The sequence below is a fragment of the Panthera onca genome, chromosome B2 (assembly GCF_046562875.1).
Source record: "Panthera onca isolate mPanOnc1 chromosome B2, mPanOnc1 haplotype 2, whole genome shotgun sequence".
Taxonomy (NCBI): Eukaryota; Metazoa; Chordata; class Mammalia; order Carnivora; family Felidae; genus Panthera; species Panthera onca.
In genome coordinates this window covers 64,940,316-64,952,902 of record NC_138343.1, presented here as the reverse complement: position 1 = coordinate 64,952,902, position 12,587 = coordinate 64,940,316, and the positions used below count along the sequence as shown (strand labels likewise).

Below are 12,587 nucleotides of genomic sequence, written 5' to 3'. Positions count from 1 at the left end.
GTTTGCTCTCAATATAAAATCTTGTCTTTTGCTTACAGGGTTAATGAACTATTTATTACCTCTCTCTTGGAGGTTCACTTCTAGACCTTGATGAAACCTGCTTCTGTTCGGGCCCAAGGGCTTGCTGTGAGGACTCCGCCCCTTTGCTCCTGTCTGGCTGTGCGCTGGGAGGCGCTGTGTCCTGGGAGGAGGCAGCTGCTGTGCTCAGGGGTGTCTGAGACCGTGATCTTTCTTGGAGCCGTGCTTTCTTTTCTCTTGGTACCTCAGAACCAGCACCTGTAGCTGTATCACTTAGGGTTCCATCCTGACTTGGCTGCTGAGGGCCACTTCCAAAGAACCATGCCCCAGATTTGGTTAAGATTTCTTGTTGCTTTCGACATAAATTGCATACCCACATAACCTATTTGAAGAAGAGAGAACAATATAAATTTTCTATGCCATTTGGAAATGATGTATGTTTATCACATTAAAATATCTTTTAAGGAAAAGAATGGTTGTAATCTTTATACTTATCCTTGCAAATTTCTTGTGAAAATGATCCTTGCACAAGTTAAGTACATGAATGCCTAGAGTGGCACCCACCTGAAACCAAAGCACCTCTAGGTTTCCAGAGTAGGGTTTTTTTCTTGGTGTTCTTAACCACGTGATTCTGACTTTCCTTTTACCATGTATCCCTCACGTTTTATATGACTGACTCTGAAATTTCATTTAAAATATCTGTTAGTAAAAATGTTCTAAGCAGGGTAGTTGATTGATTAGAAAAATGCAAGGAGCTATAGAATTAATATTTATGTACATGAACCTCAATGTCTTGAAGGAGTTAGAAAATAGGTCTTCTCAAACTTTATGCATTATTAAAGTCAATATTAAAAGATATTCATAAGGAACAAACAATAAAAGGTAGGCACAAAAGGAAAGGTCAAGCTGTATATCTTCTCTAGTTTATTAGTAATAAACCAATCTCAGGTTGATATTATGCTATAAAAGTTTCCACACACATATTTACTAAAGCAGTAAATTTGGGGCTAGGTTTATTCATTTGTGACTACTCCGATATAGTTTCCACTAGAGGAGCTATTTTGGAACAGTCATTTAGCAACATATCCACTGATAAATTATAAGATGTATTACCACCTAAAATAAATCTACATATCAGCTCTCCTCTTGGTGACATTTAAAATTGAATGTAACAACGAGGACAACGATAGTAACAGAAGTAATGAATAACAATAGCAGCAAAACATAGTAGACACAGAGCCAAGATAGGTGCCTATGGCCCCATGAGCCTTCTTTTCAAATATCACCAGTACCTCTGCTTTGTGGTATAATTCCACCTCCCTGCCTCAGTTGCTTTCTTCTGAACACACTTCAGTTTTCCTTCGTACGAGAAACAGCACCCACAGGAAAGACTGTTCACCAAACTTCAGGCCCTTGTTTTCACAAATACTGATTCAGTCAACAATTACTCAAAAATATCACATAAGGGTGAATAAACTCCAGATACAGTAATTGAGAAACAGTTAACTGTTGACAGTCACCTATTAACAGGTAACTGTTAACAGTTAACTAACAGTTAACTATTAAGATAGTAAAAGACAAAGCCTTATTTAGTTGGCAAAAAGAAAATGTACCACTGAAAACATTTGAATGAATAGGAGAAAAACAACTGTAGTTATAAAATAAGATAAAATACAAGCTAAAGTGAGAACAAGAAAAAAAGGGAGAGAAGTTATGTATTTTTAACAAGGAAGAGAGTATAGATGAACTGTTAAGAACTGCTGCTTTCCAAGAAAGAAAACTCAAATGAATTAATAATATAGGAAAAACTAAGACTTAGAGATGTTTACTCTAAAAAGCTCAAGATTGACAAAGCTTAATTCATTCCTCTACCGTTCCGCAGGTCATGAAATGAAACTAGATTCACAAAAGCAGTTAGTTGAATTCCCATATGCTAAGATGTTAAACAAGATACATAGTGCATTTCATAGGCCTTTAACAAAATAAAGGAAATATGGAACATATCTGTAATTTACAATGTTTCCCAAATAATACTATATTGTGCACAGTGTATCACAATATCTTTATGTCATGATAAGGTCCCTCAGAAGTTCTGATCAGTTGAACACAGTCTTATCAAGGATAACATTATAAGGGGCAATACCCCAAGGCCAGAACTCCATGCACAGTGACACTGATTCTCCTCTATCCAGACCCTGGAGGGGGACACTTCCTCATGAATTGCCTCTTCAGCTGACAAAATAGTAATGAGAAGGTCTGAAATTACGCAGTTCAAAGAGATTGGTAAGAATCTCAGACTATTTTGTATCACCTAAGTAGACAATAAATTTGTATTTACTACACTGTAAGCAAGTATTATTCATCATCAAAAGTAAGTTTTTTAAAAAAAATATTAAAGTATATTTAGGATAAACATAAATTTCCTTTAAAACCATACAGAAAACACAATAAAACATATAATTAAAATAAAAATTCCAAAATGAAGTTAAAAAAAAAAAAGAGGCAGAAAGAAGCATTAAATATGGGTAAAAAGAAGGGTAAAGGAGACTCTTCACTTCTTTGTACATCTGAATATTTTCTAGAAAATAATCTTATTTTGATTGTTTCATATTTTTAGGTGTTATAAAAATGGGCCAATTAAAAGTAATCGCTAGATTTGGACAGGTTCCAAATCTTGAATATGTGCAGAATTGCCACAGGAGTAATAAAAGCAGACAAATTATGGTTGTTGCCAAATTATTATTATTAATATTAAATATTAAAAGTCATTTAATTTCATTTCATATTGATTCAAAAGGTTACAGCTAGTAAGTAGAAGCAACTACTTTAATATTTTCAAAATACTACTTATTCACTTAAGTCTGGATATTTCATTAATTTTGTCTATTTTTAAGAGGAAAAATAGCATTTAAGTCCAAATTTTTCCTATGTTTTATTTCCTTGTGTACACGTTTTAAAATTTGTATTTCAAAATTAATTGTAAGTGTGGTCAATCTATCCTCCAATCTGAAAGCAAAACTAACTATAAAAAAACAAAATATTTTTTTATTAAAATACTATCTTCCAATCTCTACCATTATATAAATTACTCTTGCCACAAAGCTCACTAATAAAAAAGAAACTGTTTATACAAGTTGTAAAGAAAATAGATGACAACACAGTGGAACATTTGTTATTGTACCTTTCAACGCAGTTCATGTCAAACATTTCGGTATGTTTAAAAATGAGCCAAACCGTTGTTAAGAAGCAACACAGTTATGTATGTTTACAAAGTCTCTTTTTGAATTTAGCATCAAGTATTATGTTTGCCTTCAACTATAGATAATACAAAAAAATGGGATAATAATCCAAAAGTGGAATGGGGAGCCTTTCTTGTTTTGTTTTGTTTTGTTTTGTTTTTTAAGGACAAGATACAAATATTTCTACCAAAAAAAAAAAACAACCCAATTTATTTAAAATACACACACACACACACACACACACACACACACACACACACACACACATGTTTTTAAATTTAAAGACTGCACCATGCAGGATTATACCCTGATTAGGTACCCTGGGATGTGTTCCAAACTAATCTAAAGTCTGTGTAATACCTTATCTTAACAATTTACAGATGTTAAGCAACCAAACACAAACTTAAATGAAAGATTATTGTGATAGAATATGGCTTCTGAAACTCCATGCCATACATCATCAGAATTATGAAGAACATGGGAAAAATTTTTTATTTTTAAAATTTTTCTTAAGTGTTTATTTTTGAGAAAGAGAGCACGAGTGGAGGAGGGGCATAATGAGAGAGAGACACACACACAGAATCCAAACAGGCTCCCAGGCTCTGAGCTGTCAGCACAGAGCCCCATGCAGGGCTCAAACTCATGAACTGGGGGATCATGACTTGAGCCGAAGTCGGATGCTTAACCGACTGAGCCAACCAGACACCCTTGGAAAATTTTATTCAGAACTCTTGCACTAATAGCATTTTAAATTCCATCTAGAGAATCCTTAAGAAATACAATAGACCATTTTATGGCAGAAAAATCATATTTGGATGTAAGAAATACTTTACACATGAAATGTTACAGATCCAGACATACAGAGCAGAAGAAATGTGCCTTAGATTTATTTACTCTCAATGATATTACTAAGGTGATTAGTGATGACAGTGAGGTACAGAATTCCTATGTTAACACAATTGTCTTGTTTATAAAAATCTGGGGCACCTGGGTGGCTCAGTCAGTTAAGCCTCTGACTCTTGGTTTCAGCTCAGGTCATGATCTCAGAGTCCATGATTTCTGGTCCCACATTCAGCTCTGCACTGATGGCACAGAGCCTGCTTAGGATTCTCTGTCTCCCTGTCTTTCTGCCTCTCCCCTGCTCAATTTTTCTCTCTCTCTTTCTCTCTGTAACATGAAGAATAAATATAAGCATGAAGACTTTTTACAAAGATAAAATGTGAAATACTGAATCGTATTTAATACAGCATTCAAAAATAGTTATACTAACATTCTGAAAAACATGAAAAAGAAAACAGGAGATATTCAGCTTTATTATAGATGCTGCATTTTCTGAATATTTTTACTCATTTTCCTTACTTTCTCTATTCAGTGAAGGTACTCATGCTAGCAGAAACTGGGGACAAAATTATTAAGGTGATATTTCAACTTTTTTGACAATAGTAGATGAGACAGTAGAAAATAATTGATTACTAAGCAGGCGACAATGAGAGAGTTCTCTTTGGTACTTGTTTCAGAGTGCGCGTGCGTTTCTCCCAGTCTTTTGTTATTGCTGTTGCTATTTCATTAGTTTATTTTTTTTCCTTTTGGAAGTTTTATAAAATACATGAGCAGAGAAGTGAACTGATATATCTCAGGTTTTATAATAAGGTCCCTCTGATTGCTGTGTTAAGTTGAGCATAAAATGTAGGGAATCCATTGTGGAATTTTTGTGAACTGAATTCTAATACTGGTATTTTTATTCTCTTTTGGTTCCTCTTTAGCAGATACATTTCCCTATCCCTTTAGGTTATCTATTTGTGTAATTTTGTTGGATATGCATTTCTTTTTATATATAGCAAAAGCCTTAACTATTTTTTTTAATTCAGCCCAAGAATCTTTGTGTTTTAGTAGCATCCAAACACACACCAATCCTTACTTTATATTTCCTGACTGACATGATAATATAAGATGTTCCCCTATTCATGGAAAGTAAATGCTCACACCCGCACTCTGGATACCACCCCTCTTGCCCAGTGAGGATTTCACTCCATCACTGACCCCTTCATTTTCCTGTGTCTTCAACCTTGCCTTCTCTATTTCTCCTTTCCTCTTGGCATATAACTATTAAAGAATTTAGAATAATCAAAACTTTTTTGTCTTTGACCTGTTCTCTCTCTAGCCACTGATTTTTCTCTAAAAATCTTTAAAATCAAGCTACCTGTTAATGTAACCTAAATTAATACTCTCTCCACTTTGTTACATCCCTTTTATTTCTCAGTAATCTGACTCCAGTCTCTAAAGCTGTATTTAATTATCTTTCACAGACATTAGTGATTTCTTCCATGGTGCTAATTTCACATATAGACACTTTCTCACCTTTTTCCTATAGAGTGTATGTAATTTAAGACTACCTTCTTTATTTGGTTTCTGGATATTAATGATAATTTTCTGTTCTCGTCTACATCCTACTTGCATCACCTCTTCTTGTATTCCTTGCTAAAAATCTTCCTTCTTCACTCTTACTAAATGTTAAGGTCACACAGAGCTCCATTTCTGCTCTTCTGCATTTCTTATTCCAATAGATTCCATGTGAGATGGAAACAGGACTTCTATTTTTTTAATCACAACCCTTTCTGAAAAATATTTTTCAGAAAGTTTATACGATAAATTAGTATTTGTTTAATAAATTAAATTGGTGATTACTATACTGTATGACCACCCACACAGCAAATCAAGCAATTAATGTGAGTGATCCTAACCTACCCTCTCCCTAATGCTTCTTCCAATAATAACTCTGATTCCTGAATACGATGACTCAAATTTGCTTCTTCTTACCTATTCCCACCGTACTGACTAATCTGAGGTCATGATCTCTTTCTATCAAGATTTCTATAACTGATAGCCTAATAGATTTTCTTCTTCCTTTTATTGGCCCTGCAATAAATCCTCCATACCTTTTCACATCTTCCAAAATTTAAATTTGACAAAATCACTCCCTGTATTCAAGATATCATCATAACTCTTGTTTAGCATACTATGGTTCTTTCTTATGTTTTCAACCTCATCAGCAGCATTCCATTCTCCAGTTTTCTACACTCCATTCTCCAGTTTTCTGAACATTGTGCAGTTCCTAGAATTTGTTCCAGATGTTTATAGCTATATGACCTCATTTAAAGGTTCACCCCATATCCAAATGGATTTATACATTTTATAACATCTTCATTTTTCACACGTATTTATTGATAAGGTAAAATTTTCATATGTATCTTATCTCCCAGAGTTATACATTATGAAGAAAACTAATAAGATTATTTTGTGTTCAGCATAGTATTCCTAAAACTTGATATCTTATTTTTCTACTTTTAATGGCATAAACTCCTAATTTATTTTTTTTTTTTAATTTTTTTTTTCAACGTTTTTTATTTATTTTTTTGGGACAGAGAGAGACAGAGCATGAACGGGGGAGGGGCAGAGAGAGAGGGAGACACAGAATCGGAAACAGGCTCCAGGCTCCGAGCCATCAGCCCAGAGCCTGACACGGGGCTCGAACTCACGGACCGCGAGATCGTGACCTGGCTGAAGTCGGACGCTTAACCGACTGCGCCACCCAGGCGCCCCTAAACTCCTAATTTAAATAATGAAATAGGGACCCCTGGGTGGCTCAGTCAGTGAAGCATCTGACTTTGGCTCAGGTCATAATCCCATGGCTTGTGGGTTCATGCCCATGTCAGGCGTCCTTGCACTCACAGTGCAGAGCCTGCTTGGGATTCTCTCTCCCTCTCTCTGTCTCTGTCTCTCTCTCTCTCAAAATAAATAAATAAACATTAAAAAATAATGAAAACACAAAGTGTTATTTGCTCTTATTCTGTTATGCTGGGATACCAAACACTATAATATACTACACAACTGCAGAATTTAGACTGATAAAGATCATTACTGTATAATACCTACAGTGTATTTATATCTATCCCTGAAGTGAATTATTACAGAAAGAGCATAACAAATGTTTTTATGTTGAATTGTTCTAAAACTACATGGTCTACAATAGTGAATAAGCCAACATACTTAAAAACCATAAGAGACTTGACTATAGAGAACTGAGGGTTGCTGGTGGAGAGGTGGGTGGGGGATGGGCTAAGTGGGTGATACATATGAAGGAGGACACTTGTTGTGGTAAGCACTGGGTGTTATGTGTAAGTAATGAATCACTAAATTCTACTCCTGAAACTAATATTACACTATATGTTAACTAACTAGAATTTAAATAAAAATTTGAAATAAACAAAAAAGATTTAAAAAACACATGTATAGCCTTTATGGTTTAAAAACATTTTATTCTGGCTTGTAAGTTTTGGGTAGTACCACAGTAGTAGCCCAGAAATAAGTATAGATAGATCTTTGAATCTTTATCCAGATTCTAAACTGCTCTTGTTTAAGGTAAGACTCTAGAATGCCTGACAGTGAATAGCTATTGGGACCATTAAGCTGAAGAAATAATTCAAATACATTTTCTTTTCAAGTCAAATGGAATAACCACCAGGATAGATCACAGGCAGCCCATTAAAAAAAAATCTCAATACATTTAGAGAACTGTTATCACACAGCATATATTCTCTGATCAGTATTTAATAAAATTATGAGGCAGTTGGGTGGCTCAATCAGTTAAGTGTCCACCTTTTGATTTTGGCTCAGGTCATGATCCCATGGTTCATGAGACTGAGCCCCACACTGGGGATTCTCTATCTCCCCCTCTTTCCTACCCTCCCCCAGTGACACTCTCTTTCTCTCTCTCAAAATAAATAAATAAAACTTTTAAAAAGTTAGCATTTAAAAACTTAATAAAGTTAGACAATAACTCAAAATTCTGGAAATAGCATAATTTTGGAAATAAAGCGACACATATCTAAATGTGACAAGGCCAAAAATATCACAAGAGACATTAAAATAAGTATGGATCTGAATAATACTAAAAATATAACCTATCAAAACTTGTAAGATGCACCGAAAACATGTCTTAGAGACAAAACTTAACATTAAATACTCTATTGCAAAAGAAACAATTATAAAATCAATGATCTAAGTTTCTACCTTAAGAATAAAAATGAATGAATTAACACAAATAAATATAGAGTAAAGAAGAAAATAATAAAGATGAAAGTGGAAACCAATAAAGTATAAAATTTGAAAATCAATAACCTAAAGAAAATCAGTAAAATAAAAACATATGGCTCTTGCAAGGGATTAATAAAATTGATGAACATCCCCTTGACTGATCAAAAAAAACCATAGAGAATAAAACTACCAAAAGGGAGGGCATCATTAAGGACCCGGGATTAATTAAAAAGATAAACACTGGAATATTATTAACAATTTTATGCCAATAAATTAATTAACATGGATCAAATAAATTCCATAAGAATGTCAAATTAGCAAAATGGACACAAAAAGAAATAGAAAACCTGAATATTCCTGTAACTAGTATAGAAGTTGAATTCATAATTAAAAGACAACTTACAATTAAAATGCCAGAACCAACTATCTTCACTAGAAAATTATTTTTAACATATTTGAAGAGTAAATTATATCAATCTTACAAAAGCATTTTTTTAATTAAAAAAGGAAAATAACTCACTCCCACTTCTAAACCCATTTTATAAGGTCAACTTAGTCCTAATACTAAACTCCTGATACAGGAAACCCTGCTATTAGAAATTACAATAAAAATCCAACATTCCTCTTATGAAAAATTATATGTTAACAAGTTGTACAACATAAAATAAGTGAATAAATTCTTATAAAAATGCAACTGAATCACGAAAAAATAGAAAATCTGAACAAATGGATTACTGGTAAGATTGAATCAATAATCAAAAACTTCCCAACAGACAAAAGGGCAGGACCATATGGATTCACTAGTGAATTACACCATTCGAAGAATTAATAGCAATCCTTTTCAAACTTTTCCAAACAGAAAAGAAAGGAACACTTTTATACTCATTTTACAAGGCATTACTCTGATGCCAAAACTAGACAAGTACACCACAAAAAAATAAAATCACAGACTAATATACCTGATGGACATAGATGTGAAAATCTTCAACAGAATATTAATAAACCAAATTGAACAATACACTAAAAGGATCATACACCATGACCAAGTGGGACTTATTCCAGGCGTGCAAGAATGGTTCAATATCCACAAACCAGTCAATGTGATATATCACATTAGTGAAATTAAAAATAAAAATAATACAATATCCCGATAAGTGCAGAAAAAGCCTCTGACAAAATTCAACATCCATTTATGATAAAAATTATCAACAAAGTTGATATAGAGGGAGCTTACCTCAACATAGTGAAGGCCATATATGACAAGTCCACAGCTAACATCATACTTAGTGGAAAAAAACTCAAAAACTTCCTCCAAGATCAGAAACAAGACAAGGATGCCCACTATCCCCACTTTAATTTAATGCATTATTGGAACTCCTAGCCATAGCAATTAGGCAAGAAAAAGGATTAAAGGCATCCAAATTTCAAATGGCAAATTTGCAGATGGCATGATGTTATATTTAGAAAACCTTAAAGGCTCCACCAAAAAATTGTTAGAATTGATAAATGAATTCAGAAAAGTTGCAAGACTTAAAAAATCAACATTCAAAAATAGTGTTTCTATTCAGTAACAATGAACTATCAGAAAGAAAAATAAAGAAAATAATCCCATATACAATTGCATCAAAAAGAATAAAATATCCAGGAATAAATTTAACCAAGGAAGTGAAAGACATGTACACTGAAAACTATAAGACATTAATAGAAGAAATTAAAGAAGACACAAGTTGAAAGATATTCTGTGCTCATGGATTAAAAGAACTGACATTGTTAAAATGTCCATACTATCCAAAACAATCTACAGATTCAATGCAATCCCTATCAAAATTCCACTGGCATTTTTCACAGAAATAGAACAAACAATACTAAAGTTTGTATGGAACCACAAAAGACCCCCCAATCAACCAAAACAATCTTCAGAAAGAAGAACAAACTGGAGGTATCAGGCTCCCTGATTTAAAATTATATTTCAAAGCTATAATAATCAAAACAGTATGGCATTGGTATAAAAACAGACACATAGATCGATGGAACAGAATAGAGAGCCCAGAAATAAACCCGTATTTATATGATCACTTAATTTATGACAAATGGGCCATGAATATACAGTGGGGAAAGAAAAATCTCTTCAATAAATGGTGCTGGGGAAATTGGGTGACATATGCAAAAGAATGAAACTGGATCTCTACCTTGCAAGATACACAAAATCAACTTGAAATGATTAAAGATTTTAACATAAGCTGTATGTTATGTTATGTTATGTTATGTTATGTTATGTTATGTTATGCTTACCTTATGTTAAAGATTTTAACATAAGATTTGGAACCATAAAAATCCTAGAAAAAAAGTATAGGTCATAAGCTCTTTGACATCAGTCTTGGCATCAGTTTTTTGATCTGACACCAAAAACAAAGGCAACAGAAACAAAAATAAATAAGTGGTATTACATCAAACTAAAAACCTTCTGCACAGCAAATGCAATCATCAACAGCACAACAAGGCAACCTACTGAATAGAAGAAAATATTTGCAAATCATGTATCTGATAAGGGTTTAATATCCAACATATATAAATAACTTATACCACTCAACAGCAAATAAATAAATAAATATTTTTTTAAAAAATGGGCAGAAGATCTGAATAGACATTTTTCCAAAGAAGATATACATATGCCAATAGACACATGAAACATATGTTAAACATTACTAACCACCAGGTAAATGCAAATCAAACCACAATGAGATATTACCTTACACCTGTTGGAATGGGTATTATAAAAAAGACAAGAAACAGCAAGTGTTGGAAAGGATGTGGAGTAAAAGGAACACTTCGTGTACTGTTGGTATGGTTACTATGAAAACAATATAGAATTTCCTCAAAAAATTAGTAAAACTACCATATGATCCAGCAATTCCGCTTCTGGGTACTTATTTGAGAAAAGGAAAACATTAACTTGTAAAGACATATGCACTGAAGGGGGTCAAAAGGTACAAACTTTCAGTTATAAAACAATTTATGGGGATATACTGTACAGCACAGTTACTAGAGTTAATAATAATGTATCACATATTTGAAAGTTGCTAAGAGAGTAAATCTCAAAAGCTCTCATCCCAAGAAAAAATTTTCTTGCCAAATATGCAAAGATAATGTTAACTAGAGTTATTGTGTCAATTATACCTCAATTAAAAAAAAAAACAAATATCTTAGAAACATAGAAGCAAAAATCTTTCCAAAAATAATTAGAAAATCTACAGAAAACCTACCACTAACAGTACACTTGATGAAAGCACAAAGCTTTCTACCTAAGATCAGGAACAAGGCAAGGATGTCTGCTCTCAATACCACTATTAACCATTGTTGTAGAGGTCAAAACAAATATAATAAGGCAATAACAAGAAACAAAACATAAGTTTTGAAAAGGAAAAAGTAAATCTATCCTTATTTTCAGAAGCCATGATAGTATATATAGGAACTCCCAAAGAATCTACAAAACACTACTGGAACTAATAAGCAAGCTTAGCATGTTATAGGATGCTAAAGTCAATAGCAGAATATAAAGTCAATATACAAATATCAATTTTATTTCCATATACTGGCAGCAAAAACTTGAGAGTTATTTTTTAAATGCCATTTATAAAAACATATAAAACTGATACCTAAGGGTAGATTTAACAAAATATGTGCAAAATATCTACATTAAAATTTATACACCATTCCTTAAAAAAAATTATGACGATTGCTATGGACTGGACTGCATTCCCTTCAAAGTTCTTATGTTGAAAAACTAACCACAAATGTGACTGTATTTGGAAATAGGGCCTACAAGGAGATAATTAAGATTAAATGAGGTCAAAAGAGTAGGGCCCTGACCTGACAGGATTAGGATTAGTGTGCTGCTAAGAGAGAAGGGAGCACTGTCGCCACCTAGCCCCCTCTCTGCCCAGCCTTTACAAGCACCGAGCAAAGGCCAGATTTGGACACAGCCAGAAAAAAAAGAGAGCTCTCCTCTCTTTTATTTTTTAGCCTTATTATTTCAATTTGATTCTTTTATATAGTTTCTGGTTCTTTGTTTAAATTCTGTCTTGTCCACCTAACAGCAGACCAAGGTTGCTGGCATTTTAACTTTAGACTTCTCAGTCTCCAGAACTGTAAGAAATTTCTGTTGTTTAAACCACACTGTCTATGGTATTTTCTTTATGGCAGCTCAAGCAGACTAATACAAAAAAATAAAATAAA

General features: G+C 33.3%; 1 protein-coding gene across 44 annotated transcripts in view; it reads right to left on the bottom strand.

The window, feature by feature from the left end:
- The window catches only part of RIMS1 (regulating synaptic membrane exocytosis 1), a 490,576-nt gene that overhangs the window by 227,981 nt on the left and 250,008 nt on the right, over positions 1-12,587 (bottom strand). For all 44 annotated transcript variants that reach the window (XM_078447085.2, XM_078447067.2, XM_078447080.2 and 41 more), the window contains one exon: positions 60-400. In XM_078447085.2, the coding sequence (XP_078303211.1) occupies positions 60-400 (341 nt within the window). The remainder of the gene's footprint in view (positions 1-59; positions 401-12,587) is intronic.